Source organism: Eleutherodactylus coqui, chromosome 2 (assembly GCF_035609145.1).
Source record: "Eleutherodactylus coqui strain aEleCoq1 chromosome 2, aEleCoq1.hap1, whole genome shotgun sequence".
NCBI classification, from domain to species: domain Eukaryota; kingdom Metazoa; phylum Chordata; class Amphibia; order Anura; family Eleutherodactylidae; genus Eleutherodactylus; species Eleutherodactylus coqui.
In genome coordinates this window covers 316,273,189-316,293,031 of record NC_089838.1, presented here as the reverse complement: position 1 = coordinate 316,293,031, position 19,843 = coordinate 316,273,189, and the positions used below count along the sequence as shown (strand labels likewise).

Below are 19,843 nucleotides of genomic sequence, written 5' to 3'. Positions count from 1 at the left end.
TTACAATAAAAGGAGACTTCCTTTTATTAAAAATGTAAACATGTGATCTAATTATCGTTCCCCAGAAGAGGGGACGTCTGGAGTGATAACACCTTCATCTGTGATAACCAAATATATACATAAGCATTGGTCTGTCAGTGACCACGGTGTGATCCCACCCTCAGTCCATCACGGAAAGGTCCCATCCACACACAGTAAATTTCCTAGGTTCCCCTCCAGAAGGTTCATGCGTAGCGATAGAAAACCATGCAGAGCGATGCGTTGTGGATCACTGGAGTTATATGGCTATGGGCACATTGGGTTTATCTTTGGCACTTAATGGCAAGGAAACACAGCTCTGGGCCCTTGGAAGCACCGGACTGTATAGCCTTTTGAGATGATATCATACCGTAGGGTGGTGGCCACAGGTTTCACCCGCAGTTTCCGGATTGGATGAACATGGGTCTCTCTTTCCTCCCAATGTTTGTTGGATGCCTTACCTAGTTCTGTAACAATGGATTAACTTGGGGAGATCTATGTAACAATGTCTGGCAAGATATGTCCCTCACAGGAGTGGTCGTGCTCAGCCGGAAGTGTAATGGGAACAGTTACCCCCATTCCTGTGGGCCGCATACAGTGGGGGGTTACTGTCCCCTGAGGGCAGTTACATTTGCAACTTGCTGAGCTTTGCATATAACAGGAGACATCTCTCTGACCTAGTTGGGCGTTTCTGCACCCAAATTATCTTTCACACCAGACTAACAAGAGCAGTTACTCTGCTCCTTGGGGGAAGCGTCATTAAGCTGAGTGGTTCCACTTGGTGGTACCGGTCCATTCTCCAGGCTTTCGTTCATTTTTTCACAGATGACATCGACTAAACGCTCAAACACTTGCTTCACGTTGATGTTCTCCTTCGCGCTAGCTTCAAAAAACTCAAACCCTGAGAAGAAAAGCAGAATGACGCGTTAGTGATGACCTACAATCAATGGTCAAGACATAGAGGCAATGACTCACTTAGACTGACCACTGCCACGCATTGTATGGAGCGGGATCAACCCCCGATCCCCACCATACAGACCCCTAAACTCCAGGACATAAATGTATGTCCTCTAGCATTAAGGGGTTAACAAAAACTGTAATTCTAGAAAGTATTATTAGTTCATCTTTATACTAATAGTGCCAAAAATACACTGATTGGCCCCTCTATTAGACCCCCGACGCTCTCATGATTGGAGCTTCTGTGTATGGAGATTCTCCCCGTGACCCCGGAGTGCAGCATAAAATCACATGACAGTTTTATGTGTGAATCTGCATTATATGGGAAAATCCAGCGATCTGAGTGACTTCCAACGGGGCTGGTCACCGGTGCTAGAGTAGTCAAGGCTGGGATTTCACTGCCAACCGTGTTTTCTCCTGCAGCAGTGTGGACAATGGAGTGATTGAGTAAAAACATCCAGTGAAAAGGGGGCCTGTGGGCAGAAACCTGTTGCTAAAAGGGGTCAGAGGGGATGTCAGGAATCATTCTGATGAACAGGCGCTGCACAGTAAAGAGCAGCCGAATGCAACGTTGGTGCTCCAACTAACATTTCCAAATGTACAACTTGCCGTTCGATAGCACAGATGGGCTATAACAGCAGACGACCGGCTCCAGCGTCACTACTGTATAAGAGTAAACGAACAGTGAGACTCCAGGGGGCAAAGCAGCGCAAAAATTGTATCAATGAGCAGCTTTGTTAGCCATTAGAAGGTATCATATCTATAACATTACTTGGTTTCTCTTACTGGGAACAATCACACTAAGCAGCATGAAAAATGTCGCCTGGTCAGATGGACCCAGATTTCTGTTGCCCCGTGCTGATGGGAGGTCAAAATTTGGTACAAGCAGCCTGACTTGATGACCCCTTCCTGTCAGCTGGTCAGAACATGTCAGACCTCCAACTAATCTGCAGCGAATACAAGAAGCTTCCTGTCCACAGGGGCCGATATTCCTGCAGAACAGTTTCTACACCTGGTGGAATCTACACCATGACAAAATGCTGCACTTCTGAAGACCAAAGGAGTCCAACGCTCTACTAGATGGGGGTCTGTAATAATAATATGTTTCACAAGGCTGATGCTTGTATTTAGTGCTCCCACGGCACTGTGGCCATACATGTAGTTGTCGGCTGAACAAGCTATTCCTCCGGGCTCCCCCTAAATATGCGCACTTCGCTCGGTCAAGCATGTGTGTCTTCCCAGTGTGGAGCGAGACACAAGTCTTCAGACACTTCTGACGGCAGCTTATCTCCTGCAGGAACAATAATCAGCCATGCGAGGATCCAACATGCTTCTGTCAGGGGTCAGGAGAACTCCGAATCCCACAGCCAATGGCCGGTTTGGTCAACGTTTATCTAATGTGCAGCAGCTTTACGTTGGATGAGAGCTGTCCATCCACCGTCGGCCACCTACATCCATCTGCTCAGCATTGAAGCCACTGGTGAAGCCACACAACGTTGGGGAGTAAAGAACAGATATATTACAGTCTCTCCTTGTTTGCTTATATTACACTATGCCATAAATACACCTTTCTTATACAAGCTCCTTTAGGGGGACGACATAGCGAAATCCGCCTTACCTAATTCTTCAGCCAGCCGGCGTCCGTCTTCGGCAGGGATGACTCGGTCATCTTCCAGGTCACATTTGTTTCCAACCAGCAGGACCTGTGCGTTGTCCCACGAGTAGGTCTTGATTTGAGTTGCCCTGTAAGGTCAAGTGCGAAAGAAGATAAAGGACTTTGACAAAAGAAGACCCTCTTCCATAGAAGTGCTTTTAATAACGCGCTCGCCCGTGTGAATGTAGCCTTACATGTACCCTCCTTGGTTTACCCCGCTGTGCGCGGTCAGCACTGCCTCCACTTGTGCGGTGGGACTATATGGCGCGGACACAGAATGTGGGGTGCATGGAGCGGGGAAGGTAAGGATAACATCCCCAAACTCATAGAGTCTCCTCCTGCAAGCTCATACGTTTAGCTTATGGGGCCTATAGGTGCCTTTAATGCCAATTATAGGAATCTATCCTCCATAGAAAACCTCAAAGTGGCGGAGAACCTAGACCTGATGATATTCTCCACTCGTAGGCTCTTTTCAGACTACATCTTTGCCCTACTAAACAGATCCTTGTGTATACTAGGATGTCAATGGAAAGGTTACCTAGGTCTATGCATTCTGACAACATGTACAACCCAATGATGGTGTTCAGCGGTACAACCTAAGCAGTGAATAAGCTGCTGGCTGCACATCGTGTAAGTATAGCATAGCAGCCTTCAATATAAAGTGTAACTGATCTAGTTAACCCTTTCACAGCTCCCTGGAAGTTGTATGGAGCCTAAAGCTTCATGCTTTACCTCCTATTTCACAAGGATTCAGGTTACGGTTCAGAGCAAGGGGTGCCTAGAGCTCTGTTGTACTGACTGAAGGGGATCCATGTGCCAGGGAGCATAGCCGTCACATCCAGGTCCCCAAGCCTGAGGAGCCAATGGTCCCTCTCCCACACTCACTGTTCTGCTGGTGGAGTCACTGTGTACATACATTACTTATCCTGTACTGATCCTGAGTTACATCCTGTATTATACTCCACAGCTGCACTCACTATTCCAATGGTGGAGTCACTGTGTACATACATTACTTATCTTGTACTGATCCTGAGTTACATCCGTATTATACTCCAGAGCTGCACTCACTATTCTGCTGGTGGAGTCACTGTGTACATACATTACTTATCTTGTACTGATCCTGAGTTACATCCGTATTATACTCCAGAGCTGCACTCACTATTCTGCTGGTGGAGTCACTGTGTACATACATTACTTATCTTGTACTGATCCTGAGTTACATCCGTATTATACTCCAGAGCTGCACTCACTATTCTGCTGGTGGAGTCACTGTGTACATACATTACTTATCTTGTACTGATCCTGAGTTACATCCGTATTATACTCCAGAGCTGCACTCACTATTCTGCTGGTGGAGTCACTGTGTACATACATTACTTATCTTGTACTGATCCTGAGTTACATCCTGTATTATACTCCAGAGCTGCACTCACTATTCTGCTGGTGGAGTCACTGTGTACATACATTACTTATCTTGTACTGATCCTGAGTTACATCCTCTATTATACTCCAGAGCTGCACTCACTATTCTGCTGGTGGAGTCACTGTGTACATACATTACTTATCCTGTACTGATCTTGAGTTACATCCTGTATTATACTCCAGAGCTGCACTCACTATTCTGCTGGTGGAGTCACTGTGTACATACATTACTTATCCTGTACTGATCCTGAGTTACATCCTGTATTATACCCCAGAGCTGCACTCACTATTCTGCTGGGGGAGTCACTGTGTACATACATTACTTATCCTGTACTGCTCCTGAGTTACATCCTGTATTATACTCCAGAGCTGCACTCACTATTCTGCTGGAGGAGTCACTGTGTACATACATTACTGATCCTGTACTGATCCTGAGTTACATCCTGTATTATACTCCAGAGCTGCACTCCCTGATGATGGTTTACTTCTCCAATGACAATCTGCTGAATTGTGAATGCAGCTGTGGAGTATAATGAAGACTTAGCAATCTAAAGTAGTCTTCATAATGCTGCGCTTCCCCTTCAGTCACTCTCAGGTCTGTGATGGAGCCTTTCTACCTGTGAATATTAGTACTAGCGTCTTCCCCATCGTACATAGAACCAGGCGGAGTCCGTGTCCCCCCACCCCCCCTTCACTCATTACATAACCCCAATATTGTTATCGCTTGCTCACCAGTCCTGTACGGCATTGAAGGAGTCCACGTTGGAGATGTCATACATGAGCAGGAATCCCATGGCCCCTCTATAATAGGCAGTAGTGATGGTGCGGTATCTCTCCTGCCCAGCTGTGTCCTGCAGAGATAGAACAAAGTGTGAAGGCCGACCCCGTCCCTAGGAGAATACTGACGCCAACGCCAATCACTCACTATCAGCCTTCGACGGGCTTCACATCTGCGTCAGAGGTTCCGCCGCAGATGTGGATGAAGTACCAGAAGAAGATGCACTCTTTCTTCCGTCCAAAAGCCGGGTAGCTGAGCAGAAAGCTGACGGACCCTATTATAGTCATGGGGTCTCTATCTAGCGCTGAGACTGAACTATTTGGCCGCGTGGATAACCCTTTCCTGCTTCCCGAATGGGGAGGAAAGTGGGATCCCCAAGTCAGGTGCGAAACCACCTTTATATGTTCAGTGTGTCTCATAGCAGTTGTGCAGCTGCAAGTAAATGGGACTGAGCTGCAGTACCAGGCACAGCCACTACATAATGTACAGCGTTGAAGAGGCAGCATTAGTCGCCTGAGCTCAGCGGACGCTTCAATTAACTGATGGTGCTGGGAATCAAGCTCCCACGGATCAGATACTGAAGACCTATCTTAAGGATTAGAAATCAGTATTAAGCCATTCCCACTGCAGCCAGTGTTTGTGGTTCTGTTTTCCATCCCCGCCTTCCAAGCACCGTAACGTTTCGATTCCTCCGTTGACATTTCCGTAATTTGGCTTGTTTTTCAGGACAAGTTGTATTTGTTAATAGCATCATGTAGGGCCCGTTTCACGGTGTTCTCGGTTTAATGGCTTAATCAATAGTTAAACTACATAACTTTGGCGTCATCATAATCGTACCGACCCACAGAATAAAGTTATGTCATTTTTCTGCAGTGTGTACGCCATAGAAACACGACCCCCCGCAAAGATGGCGGAATTGCGCGTTTTCCATTTCACTCCACGTTTTTCAGTACATTACATAGCACCAATGAAGAATATAACTTATCCAACAACAGACCCCCGAGCCCTCCGACCGCCGCAGAGAGAAAAGTTAGCATTTTTTGAAAGTGGGGAGGAAAAAACGAAAATGAAAAAAAAAAAAAAGTCGGCATCCTTAAGGGGTTAAAAAATAAAAAAAATTGACTCTATGTCACCATCTTCTGACCCCGTAACTCTGTGGATGAGGCTGTGAGGCCCGTTTTTATAAAGCAAGCAGTAGTTTTTATTGGAAGCATTTTAGGGGTTCATACGACTTTTTAGACCACATTTTATTAAATTTTTTGGGAGGCGATGTAACTAGAGATGAGCGAACCTACTCGGCCACGCCCCTTTTTCGCCCGAGTGCCGCAATTTTCGAGTACTTCCGTACTCGGGCGAAAAGATTCGGGGGGGCGCCGTGGGTGAGTGGGGGGTTGCAGCGGGGAGTGGGGGGGAGAGGGAGAGAGAGAGGGCTCCCCCCTGTTCCCCGCTGCTACCCCCCGCTCCGCCACGCCTCCTCCCGCCCCCCCCCCCCCCCGAATCTTTTCACCCGAGTACGGAAGTACTCGAAAATCGCAGTGCTCGATCGAGTAATTACTCGAAACGAGTAGGTTCGCTCATCTCTAGATGTAACCAAAAACAGGAGTTCTGGCATGGTGTTCTTTCTCACATCCATCATGTTTAATAGTCCGAACTTTTCTGGGTGTGACGAGACCAATTTATTTATTTTTACTGTTTATGGTTTTTTATATGAGCAGTGGGTTTTTTTCAACATTTTTTAAAAATGCTAAGAGAAGTCTACGGGGTTCAACTAATTGTACGATTTTTTGTACATTTTGCCCATCAGCTGCTGCAAAGCCAAACTACCCCACGTGCCGCTCTCCTGGCACAGTATGCAAATGACAGCAAATCTGATCATCTCCTGCAGTGATCGGGGTCTCTCCGCCTTCTACAGTCCGTAACACGCCCCTCCGAGACTCTGTGCGTCTTAAGACAGCCAGGACCCTACTGCACACTGATGAAGGTTATGGGTTCTGGCTTGGTTTTCAATTCCTAATCTTTGTTAAGACTTATCTAAAAGGGTGGTACATTGATTTGCAGGAATGCTGCCATCCAATAGGTGGCGCTGCAGAGGTATTGTTCCATCTTCCTTATTTGCATATATTACCCAGAGGAGCATGCACGGCCTTATAAGTCTCCTCACTCACCTTCTAGGTGCTCTCCTCAAGGAGAGATAATACTGCTCTGGACCCAAGACAGCCTGCGCACACTAGGGGATCGGCACACACGCAGTGACTCTCTGGCGGCACTCTATGTTATAAATTACGCCATGCGCCACTAGTGCAATGCTGCAGACGTTGGGATCCTGCATGTTCAGCATTAAGCCATGGTCGGGAACCACATGAAACTCAAAAAGAGAGGAGAGAAATTTTTCAGCCTGCTCCATAATTTCCCCTGTAGCATGTGACATACATGCACATCATCAGTCAGGAAGTCCCAGAAACCACCTGAAGTGCTGGAAAAACAGCAGACCATTTCTTCTAGTCCTAAAACAACCTTTTTAATTCTATTATTCACCTCAAATCCACAGCAGCACCTTTATTTAACCCCTTAAGGACCAGAGTGTAGACTGGAGATGAGCGAGCACGCTCGGTTAAGGCAGTTACTGGAGCGAGCATCGGTCTTTTTGAGTAACTGCATACTTGTCCGAGAAAATTCGGGGGGGGGGGGGGGGGGTTGTGGGGGTGAGCGGGGGAGAGAGAGACCTCATTCTCAGCGGTGCGTCATTTTATTTTTTAGGTATATATTTTTATTTTATGCTGTAAATTTTTTAACTTATTTTTGTAACTATTTTTTTTATAATTATCTATGACCCCCATGACCTCATATAAGACCCCTGGGGGTCATTCATATTGGTTTTTTTTATTTCACACTTTCCCACTGTAGCTGGGGCATCTGTAGGAGCCCCAGTTACAGGGGAAAACGTCCCCTATAGTGACAATAGTCACTGGCAGAGCTGATCCGGGTCTGCTGGGACCCTGCAGCTCTGCTGTAACAGAGGGCACCCGGTGGGCACGTGATCGCTGGGTTGCATAGTGGAAATAACACTTCCACTTTTTAGTACCTAGTGCTCATTTAGCACTACGTAGCATGGGAAGGAAAAGACAGAAGCAATTTTAAAAAATGCTTCTTCCTTCTCCTCTGGGTCCTCGGCTGTGACTAAGAGCTGAGAACCCGACCTCTTCTTGCTTGATTGCAGCAGCAGAGGCCTTAATCCCACGTCTTACATCTGCTATCAGTGGAGATTAAAGCCCAGGACCAAGCGCCGTATATTGACCGCGTTTGGTCCTTAAGGTGTTAAGAATCTTATGCCCTCTTTTGCCCGCTGCGCATTTCCAGGGAGAAAGTATCCAATAAACCTGATCAAATTCTTATCTTAATATTAACAGTTTATGCATTCTTAAATGAGATGGGAGTCCCCCTTAAAGGATCAGCCCACAGTTTTAAGATATATGTGCCTCGGGGTGGGATGTGAAGACGTGTTCATTAAGACATCTATCCACATATGTCCGGCTGCAGTTTACTGCCGCAGCAGCGCTCACATGTGACATCCATATAGTAACGTCACCGCATTGTCCTCATCTCAGCTCAGAGTACATTTGGAAAGTTATCAAGACCCGGGGACACATGGGAGGGGCATGACTGCTGGATCAGACTACACAAGCTTTGTTTGTAGTCTGTAACCATAGCGACCCATATATCTGCCTAGGAGCTGTCGCCAAAAAAAGTTCAGAAACTTTTAATCAGGACTGTATGCAACGTTACTGTTATTTTAGATGCATTTGGGCAATATAAATAATGATTACAAGAGTATACACGCCCTTTACCGTATGATTCCCATTAGGGGTTCCCTTTAATTAGATAAACAGCATATGGATGTCTTACCCAGATCTGCAGCTTTACCCTTTTCTCGTTCCTATACACCGTCTTCACCTTAAAGTCTATTCCCACCGTGCTGACGAAGGCGGAAGTGAAAGAGTCATCGGCGTAGCGGAAAAGGAAGGAGGTTTTACCCACACTGCTGTTCCCGATGATCAGGAGCTTGAACATGTAATCAAAATTTTGGTCGGCGGCGTCTTTCTGAGGCTGGCGAGTGTCGTTGGCAGATGCCATCTGTTGTCAGATAAGGATTACTGTATTAGTGGACAATTTTTCTTTATCATTGCAAAGTGGGTCAAAAATGATTGTCAAAGCAGCGCCACTTAAGTTTGTGGCAACATCCGGTATCGCAGGCTATTGGTATTTAAATAAGAAGAGCTGAGCTGCAATAACAGGTGGAGCCTGTAACCAAGGCGGGTGCTGTTTTTTACTAATTTAAGACAACCTCTTTAATTTATTGGGCCCCCGAATCTTCTTCACAGACCCCAAACACATCCCTAGCTATCGTGTTGCAACTTCTTGCTGCTCCCCGCTCTGCGTGAGGCCGTTTTCTCAACCGCTCGTCCACATTAGTCATCCTCAGTCGCGACGGGAGCAGGACTTACAGCTATTCAGAAACTATAAGGACTCACTGAATGCCCACTGATTTGTATTGGAGTGTTCGATCCTTCATGTGCGTGGATCGAAATAACCCAATGAAGTCAATGGAATTGTCTAAATACGCATTTACCCTTTCCAATCCACTGTCTGACATCTTCCTACATGTCTGATTAAAGTTTGTACAGCTCCAGTGTCAGAAGATGTCCAACAGGGTATTCTTACCGTCTATTGCCAGCCACTCCACTGTCAGAGCCTGTCTGGCGCACACACATTGGCTTTAGCCAGTAGATGGCACTGTTGTAAAACAGCAAAAAGAGAAAGCCTTTTAGGAAACTCTGAATCCAAAATTGGATTGGAAAGGGTTAAATCAATGGGAACTGGTTGTGTTTTTTGGCGCACGTGGAAAAAAAAGCAACCATGTCCAGAAACACAGGGAATACACAATGTGAATGAGCCAGCATCCCTTCCCGTTCCGTGACATATCTACAGCGCAGGTCGGAAGACATTAACGCCAACTGGCGTACAATTATGTAAATTCCAGCCTGTCCGGCGCTGAGAACTGGCCGCCTACATAATGAATGACTCTCCAATGAAATGAATGAGACTTCTAGGAAATTCTCCGTATTCCGTTTATTGAAAGATGGTCACAAGTGCGGCCCATTCTTGGGGTCTGTGAGGGTCCCGGCATCAGTCCCACCTGCAGTGATTCAGAGTTGGACCTGGTAACGACTGTCAGATATGGCCACCGTGCAGCTATAGGGTCAGGTCCTGTATGGAGTAGTGCGACCACCACCATATGGAGCCAAGTTTGGAATTACACTTCTTTATCCAAAAGTTCCTTGGTGCATCTGGAGCCCCAACACAGCAGTGATTATGTGGGCGGTCAGCACCTGAGATACATGTAATTACTGAAATACCCAAGATGCAATGCAACGACTAAACGCAAAAATGACTCCTTCTGCAAGCATTTACCTGAAGGCTTGTATGCGGGTTATCAGAGATATATGAGAGCACTGCAAATACGGAAACTCCGTGATAGAGAAAATCACTCCCTCGTACACAGGAGAAAAGTAGAGGAAGGGGGAGGGGGGTATCCTCCGATTTCCTACAACCTATTAGTAGACATGGGCTGTTTAATGGCAGCCTGTGCAGTCCACAGAATACAGGCTGCCCTAAACTTGTGCAGTACAGATTGATTCATAGAGCGACGGGAAGAACAGACCTGGGACTCAGGGCCGTAGATTTGCGCCGTGTGCTACCCGTGGAATACCCGTACAGCTCCATAACAGACTATGAGGCTATGTACATGCCCAATTTTTCACATGAATGGTCTATGTGAAAAAAGGCGCCCACCCTAGAGCAATTATGGGGAACTGTCGTTCTGCATAAACATGCGGCCAGACAAGGCAGTGAGCGAGGATCGCTTATTTGTCGGAGTCGCTTTATTTTCTGCTTGCCTAAAAACGCAGAGATCATCCTTCCATGTAAACAGGCAGACATCCATCTAAGCAATTATCATTGGGACTGCTGTCAAGGGCCCGACAGTTGTCACAAGAATAAGTGCCGTAACGCGGCTCCAGGTGTAGAGCAACAGTGTACGTATTTATGAGATGCGTGTATTTATTCATTTTCTTGGTTGTACACTTAAAAGGGGTTGTTCTACTTCTAGTTGTTTTCACACAGCTCCGTACATTGTGCAGTGGCCCAGATTGGTACTGCAGGCTGAGTCCCATTCACTTCAATAGGACTCAGCCTGCAGTACCGACTTGGGTCACTACACAATGTACGGAGCAATCTGAAAACAGCTAGAAGTGGGACAACTCTTTCAATAATAATTTTGCCCAGGACCCCCAAAAGTTACCGATGATAAAAATGTGAGACCTGCTCTGGTACCTGCAATCATTCCCCATCCCCTCATACTAAAGGAGCTCCCAAATATGGAGATGGTAAAACTCTGGCACTTTGACCATAACACAAAGACTGATAAAAGGCATCACTAATGCATGCGTTTACAAATTAATTTTCACCACAAATGTAACTTCTGAATATCGGGTCCTATATATGCATCTCAATATCTTCATGGGGGACATACCAGCACTTCCACATGGCCACTTTACACCCCATGCAGCTGCAGAAATATCATTGGAGCTCTGAATCTCATCATAAGAGTCTAATGATAAAATTCTGGAAGTATGCAGCCACCACTAGGGGGAGCTCACTACTTTCTTATATACACAGCACTATAAATCCATATTCAGTGAGCTCCTCCTGGTGGTGGCTACTGGCAGTGGTGACATTCTTTACAATGTAATTTCATCTATACATGTAATATTCCTAGAGAGCTATTGGATGATGCAGCCATGTCACATGACATTTTATTGGCTGTTTGGGGGGACTTAAATAAATATTTGTGATGGGGGAAATTCACTGCAAGGCCTTCAATGGACACATACGCTGCTCTATTCTCTACTTACTTCATTCACTGTGAACAGGCAGTCCTTTACACTGAACAAGGGCTTGCTACTTGGTTGCTTCGTTTCAGTGAGCTGAAACAAAGCGACTATTGAGCGATTTCTCGTTCCGAACCCTATTGGGTCCCGTGTTTACACAGGGACAGCCATTTCTAAAAATCACTCAAATGAGCTGATTTTTTTGGCCAATAGTTGTCCTGTGTAGAGCCGCTCTTAGAGGAACAGTGAATCCTGTCTATGAGTGCAGGTGGGGGATTGTTAGAGGATAGAAGAAAGTCATCAGTCACCAAGAAGGTCAATAATCAGCCAGAGTCCTGCACCGTCATTACCATAGTCTACAAAATGACCAGGTGCGTAATGCATCATCCATGACCATTCCAGTAATCCAACAGCTCGACAATCCAGAATCCCACTATACTTTATCCATCAACGCAGATTGTAATGGTTCGTCTCATAATCTGCCATCCAGACGGACCTCATGGAGGAATAAAGGAGTTTTACTACAGTTTACTGTCTCGGAGAACTGAGGTCTAGGTCTCCTTATAAAACGTGAGAAATAGTCATGGTGGATCTCAGGCTGGATTTAGATACGGGATGGAGCAACCCACCAGAATAGGCTATATGAGGAGAAAGGTCATGATCTGCCATGGACCGCTGGCAGCGGCTTTGCAGTTTGATATCACAACCAGTAAATGTAAACTGGATTGCTTTGCCAGCTTTCTAATGTGTGTTGGATGCCTCAACTGTCCTTCGATAGCAGACATTAGGGGAAAGTAGGATCAGACCTGTTGAAGATGCCCAATTCCTTGTTCTTGCAAGAGATAAGCTGCTGGCAGGAGTGCCTGACAGCCGCTTATAACCCTCCCCAATGGAAACACATTCGACATTTGTATGGTGGAGTTGGGAGGTATAGCTGTCCGCCAAATGAACGGCTACAAACTATCTCAAGTGTCTTTGCATCCTATTCCTTACCAGTCGTCTTGAGTATTTTCTTCCAGGGTCATTGAGCTAGCTGGTTTTATCTGGACCAAGACCATGGGAATGAGGTAGTCAGACAACAACTGACGACCTGACATACATTACAGGCTTTGGAGGGTCCGGAGGACATTGCTGGACCCTGAAGACTATTTTCAGATGTGGAGTGGTCAAGGTCTCCTCACCAAGTTCTCAATTACTTGCATCAAAAAAATAGCTAACTGGAAAACCCTAAGAAGTCATTACCCCTCAGATAAGTCACTGTGTAGCCTAATGTGGGGGACGTTTCTTCTGAAAGTATTATGTTCTGATCATTATCAGTATAGTGTGTAACAGAACAAGGTCAGACAGCGGAGGTCAAGATCTTCCATCTAAAGGTCTCTTTCCCTGTTTGCCCACACATGATCTGTTGACTGCATCGAGTGTTAGACTTATAAGCATCTAGTTATTGTGCATTCGGAATACTAGGAGGTCACATCTCTGGGACAAGTGTAACCAAGTCAACCTCTCCACACATATCTAATAGATCACATTGAAGCCAAAGCCTCCAGGATGTCACTCTACATGCTGCATAGACCATATGGACATTGGTGGGCTACAAGTTTCAGCATGAGGTGCATTCATCAAGCAGAGAAGGCAATCAAGCTCCAGGTTCTCCCGTCCTGTAGGAAGTAGTCTTCTGGTGCACTGAAGACTGGAGAACCTGGAGCTTTTTTGCCCTCCCATTTCTTTCCCTGAGTTTTTGTGATATTTCACTGATTCTTCCTATGAGAAGGGGAGTCCTATACCAAAAAGGCAAGGAACAAACCTGGTCTGGATACCACCTCTCCATGGGGCCGGAAAATGGAACATTTGGTCAATAATAAATGAACAGGACTATAAAGGAATCATGTTTTATAACCAGTGTCTGTCCATAGACAGGAATGGGCATCCAGAGGCACTCCATAGACAGGAAGGAGAGAGGGCACGCGGGGACCGGCCACGGCCAGGAGAGCGGGCGCGCTGGGACCGTCCACGGCCAGGAGAGAGGGCACGCGGGGACCGTCCACGGCCAGGAGAGAGGGCACGCGGGGACCGTCCACGGCCAGGAGAGAGGGCACGCGGGGACCGTCCACGGCCAGGAGAGAGGGCACGCGGGGACCGTCCACGGCCAGGAGAGAGGGCACGCGGGGACCGTCCACGGCCAGGAGAGAGGGCACGCGGGGACCGTCCACGGCCAGGAGAGAGGGCACGCGGGGACCGTCCACGGCCAGGAGAGAGGGCACGCGGGGACCGTCCACGGCCAGGAGAGAGGGCACGCGGGGACCGTCCACGGCCAGGAGAGAGGGCACGCGGGGACCGTCCACGGCCAGGAGAGAGGGCACGCGGGGACCGTCCACGGCCAGGAGAGAGGGCACGCGGGGACCGTCCACGGCCAGGAGAGAGGGCACGCGGGGACCGTCCACGGCCAGAAGAGAGGGCATGCGGGGACCGTTCATAGACTGGAGCGGCGTCATCTCTGGACAGTCCATAGACAAGGAAGAAGACACTTGGGGCCCATCCATATACAGGAATATCTGGACTTTGGGGTAAGGGAACTTTCTATAGTCAAGGAAATGTGTGCATCCACAGACAGAGAAGGGAGATTCGGGAAACTGTCCACAGACGGGGAAAGGGGGCACCCGGGACTTGTCCACAGACGGGGAAAGGGGGCACCCGGGACTTGTCCACAGACGGGGAAAGGGGGCACCCGGGACTTGTCCACAGACGGGGAAAGGGGGCACCCGGGACTTGTCCACAGACGGGGAAAGGGGGCACCCGGGACTTGTCCACAGACGGGGAAAGGGGGCACCCGGGACTTGTCCACAGACTGGATAGGAGGGACCTGGGACTTGTCCATAGACGGGGCACCAAGGACTTGTTCACAGATGGGGAAGTGGGCACCTGGGACTTGTCCATAGACGGGGCAGGGGGCACCTGGGACTTGTCCATAGACGGGGCAGGGGGCACCTGGGACTTGTCCATAGACGGGGCAGGGGGCACCTGGGACTTGTGCATAGACTGAGAAGGGGCCATCCGCTATCCTAGCTGCATTTCTCAGAGTTTTCACATACATTGAGCCGGAATCATTAAATGGTTACTGTTCAACAACCCTGGATGTGTAATGCTTCCACTGATTAACAGATAGAAATGCAGTGAGAGCAGCCTGAACAGAGCGTTGTGTGCACCCTGCCTGGGTGTTACACTTCCCACACCCCAAAGCAAATAAAACACCAGAGCCGGGATCTCTGCTGTGTGTCTAATGGCTGATAACAAAGAGCAAATGCTTGCACTTTAGCTGCTATAGCGAGAACTGCTAATTTACTCATTGGAGGTGAATAAAAGAATGCGGCTTTAAACCTTCCACATCTGTGGGAAAATGTATGGGCCACCCGTCTGATCCTGGGAGGGAGAGGACGTATATAGAGCCTCCGCCAAGTATATAGGAGAGGCTGGTGATACATTGCAGTGATGGGGCAGCCAAACAGATGTGGGCCATTAATTCTCCAAGGTCTCCAGCATCAGCAGCCCCCATAGTATGGACCACCGATCAATAACTCACTCACGACGATGAGTCTAATTACTACAAGGGAAATGCCCGGACAATTATAAGGTAATGGCCCAATTACAAGAACGCCCAACCCAGATCTTCCATGACTTGTATATGATTATAGATTGTGGAAGGAGCCGCCAGTGTCACGGTGGGAATATCCCATACACCGGGCTGGGGGCTGACAACACCCTGCCCCATCTGTCACTTCACCGCCGGCTGTCCCTGCCCCCCCACAATCACTGGGATACTCCTAATGAATAATCAGCCTCCGCACTGCATCCCTGCAACCGGACGTGGGACATATACATCCTATAGGTGTAGGATGGAATAACAAGCATCACCGGGATACCTGCAGGAGGCGCACACATGGGCACAGCAGGCACATACATACACACACCCACATGTAAGGAGACGTGTCCCAGGACGGTGTCACACCAGCTGCTGGTGACAATGACTCTGCTGTGCAGCATGGCCCCCAGGATATACATTGTCATCAGTGGTATTACCTTATCCGGCAGGATCCAGCAGGCTCAGCGGATGGTCTGGTCACACTTTCCCTGCACTTGCAGTGGTCCCTGTCCTGCAGCCCCCTGTGTCCCTTTACTTCTCTGTCCCACTGCCTCCTTCCACCAGAGCTGCCTGCTGCCGTCTCCTGCCTGCTGCCCTTCCTCCCGGATCTGTCTGTTTGCAGGTAGCTCTGTCTCTCCAAACTGAGGTGTGTCTCCTTCCCCTGCAGTCTCCCTCCTTCTCTGCCAGCACAGGATCTCACCTCCTCCCACAGCCTCTCTCCCTGCAGGGCTGTCCCTTCCTGACCAGCCTCCTCCTGCCCCACACACTGACCAGCCTCCTCCTGCCCCACACACTGACCTGCCTCCCCCTGCCCTGACTTCCCCACACACTGACCAGCCTCCTCCTGCCCTGACTGTCCCACACACTGACCAGCCTCCTCCTGCCCTGACTGTCCCACACACTGACCAGCCTCCTCCTGCCCCACACACTGACCTGCCCCAACTGCCCCAAACACTGACCAGCCTCCCCCTGCCCTGACTGCCCCACACACTGACCAGCCTCCTCCTGCCCCGACTGCCCCACACACTGACCAGCCTCCTCCTGCCCCACACACTGACTAGCCTCCTCCTGCCCCACACACTGACCTGCCTCCTCCTGCCCCACACACTGACCTGCCTCCTCCTGCCCCGACTGCCCCACACACTGACCTGCCTCCTCCAGCCCCGACTGCCCCACACACTGACCTGCCTCCTCCAGCCCCGACTGCCCCACACACTGACCTGCCTCCTCCAGCCCCGACTGCCCCACACACTGACCAGCCTCCTCCAGCCCCGACTGCCCCACACACTGACCTGCCTCCTCCAGCCCCGACTGCCCCACACACTGACCTGCCTCCTCCAGCCCCGACTGCCCCACACACTGACCTGCCTCCTCCAGCCCCGACTGCCCCACACACTGACCAGCCTCCTCCTGCCCCGAGTGCCCCACACACTGACCAGCCTCCTCCTGCCCCACACACTGACCAGCCTCCTCCTGCCCCACACACTGACCAGCCTCCTCCTGCCCCGACTACCCCACACACTGACCTGCCCCCTCCAGCCCCGACTACCCCACACACTGACCTGCCCCCTCCAGCCCCGACTACCCCACACACTGACCTGCCTCCTCCAGCCCCGACTACCCCACACACTGACCTGCCTCCTCCAGCCTCCTCCTGCCCCACACACCGACCAGCCTCCTCCTGCCCCGCACACCGACCAGCCTCCGACTGCCCCGCACACCGACCAGCCTCCGACTGCCCCGCACACCGACCAGCCTCCGACTGCCCCGCACACCGACCAGCCTCCGACTGCCCCGCACACCGACCAGCCTCCGACTGCCCCGCACACCGACCAGCCTCCGACTGCCCCGCACACCGACCAGCCTCCGACTGCCCCGCACACCGACCAGCCTCCGACTGCCCCGACTGCCCCACACACTGACCAGCCTCCTCCTGCCCCGACTGCCCCACACACTGACCAGCCTCCTCCTGCCCCGACTGCCCCACACACTGACCAGCCTCCTCCTGCCCCGACTGCCCCACACACTGACCTGCCTCCTCCTGCCCCACACACTGACCTGCCTCCTCCTGCCCCACACACTGACCTGCCTCCTCCTGCCCCACACACTGACCTGCCTCCTCCTGCCCCACACACTGACCTACCTTCTCCAGCCCCGACTACCCCACACACTGACCTGCCTCCTCCAGCCCCGACTACCCCACACACTGACCAGCCTCCTCCTGCCCCACACACTGACCAGCCTCCTCCTGCCCCACACACTGACCAGCCTCCTCCTGCCCCACACACTGACCAGCCTCCTCCTGCCCCACACACTGACCAGCCTCCTCCTGCCCGAGTGCCCCACACACTGACCAGCCTCCTCCTGCCCCACACACTGACCTGCCTCCTCCAGCCCCGACTGCCCCACACACTGACTTGCCTCCTCCAGCCCCGACTGCCCCACACACTGACCTGCCTCCTCCAGCCCCGACTGCCCCACACACTGACCTGCCTCCTCCAGCCCCGACTGCCCCACACACTGACCTGCCTCCTCCAGCCCCGACTGCCCCACACACTGACCTGCCTCCTCCAGCCCCGACTGCCCCACACACTGACCAGCCTCCTCCTGCCCCGAGTGCCCCACACACTGACCAGCCTCCTCCTGCCCCACACACTGACCAGCCTCCTCCTGCCCCACACACTGACCAGCCTCCTCCTGCCCCACACACTGACCAGCCTCCTCCTGCCCCGACTACCCCACACACTGACCTGCCCCCTCCAGCCCCGACTACCCCACACACTGACCTGCCTCCTCCAGCCCCGACTACCCCACACACTGACCTGCCTCCTCCAGCCCCGACTACCCCACACACTGACCTGCCTCCTCCAGCCTCCTCCTGCCCCACACACCGACCAGCCTCCTCCTGCCCCGCACACCGACCAGCCTCCTCCTGCCCCGCACACCGACCAGCCTCCGACTGCCCCGCACACCGACCAGCCTCCGACTGCCCCGCACACCGACCAGCCTCCGACTGCCCCGCACACCGACCAGCCTCCGACTGCCCCGCACACCGACCAGCCTCCGACTGCCCCGCACACCGACCAGCCTCCGACTGCCCCGCACACCGACCAGCCTCCGACTGCCCCGCACACTGACCAGCCTCCTCCTGCCCCGACTGCCCCACACACTGACCAGCCTCCTCCTGCCCCGACTGCCCCACACACTGACCTGCCTCCTCCTGCCCCACACACTGACCTGCCTCCTCCTGCCCCACACACTGACCTGCCTCCTCCTGCCCCACACACTGACCTGCCTCCTCCTGCCCCACACACTGACCTACCTTCTCCAGCCCCGACTACCCCACACACTGACCTGCCTCCTCCAGCCCCGACTACCCCACACACTGACCAGCCTCCTCCTGCCCCACACACTGACCAGCCTCCTCCTGCCCCACACACTGACCAGCCTCCTCCTGCCCCACACACTGACCAGCCTCCTCCTGCCCCACACACTGACCAGCCTCCTCCTGCCCGAGTGCCCCACACACTGACCAGCCTCCTCCTGCCCCACACACTGACCAGCCTCCTCCTGCCCCGACTACCCCACACACTGACCTGCCCCCTCCAGCCCCGACTACCCCACACACTGACCTGCCTCCTCCAGCCCCGACTACCCCACACACTGACCTGCCTCCTCCAGCCCCGACTGACCAGCCTCCTCCTGCCCCACACACTGACCAGCCTCCTCCTGCCCCACACACTGACCAGCCTCCTCCTGCCCCACACACTGACCAGCCTCCTCCTGCCCCACACACTGACCAGCCTCCTCCTGCCCCACACACTGACCAGCCTCCTCCTGCCCCACACACTGACCAGCCTCCTCCTGCCCCACACACTGACCAGCCTCCTCCAGCCCCGACTACCCCACACACTGACCAGCCTCCTCCAGCCTCCGACTGCCCCGCACACCGACCAGCCTCCGACTGCCCCGCACACCGACCAGCCTCCGACTGCCCCGCACACCGACCAGCCTCCGACTGCCCCGCACACCGACCAGCCTCCGACTGCCCCGCACACCGACCAGCCTCCGACTGCCCCGCACACCGACCAGCCTCCGACTGCCCCGCACACCGACCAGCCTCCTCTGGCCCCGCACACTGACCTGCCTATTCCTACCCGGACTACCCCACACACCGAGCGGCCACCGACTGCCCCACACACCGAGCGGCCACCGACTGCCCCACACACCGAGCGGCCACCGACTGCCCCACACACCGAGCGGCCACCGACTGCCCCACACACCGAGCGGCCACCGACTGCCCCACACACCGAGCGGCCACCGACTGCCCCACACACCGAGCGGCCACCGACTGCCCCACACACCGAGCGGCCACCGACTGCCCCTCACACCGAGCGGCCTCAGACTGCCCCTCACACCGAGCGGCCTCA

General features: G+C 51.9%; 1 protein-coding gene across 1 annotated transcript; it reads right to left on the bottom strand.

Annotated features, from left to right (window-relative positions):
- On the bottom strand, positions 1-16,115 carry RAB3D (RAB3D, member RAS oncogene family). The gene is made up of 5 exons (XM_066593675.1): positions 15,851-16,115; positions 8,733-8,960; positions 4,784-4,902; positions 2,594-2,718; positions 1-919 (listed from the first exon to the last, which is right to left on the bottom strand). Exons 2-5 carry the CDS (start codon positions 8,958-8,960, stop codon positions 738-740), a joined length of 654 nt encoding a protein of 217 aa, XP_066449772.1. The 5' UTR covers positions 15,851-16,115; the 3' UTR covers positions 1-737.
- Positions 16,116-19,843: the final 3,728 nt, after the last annotated feature.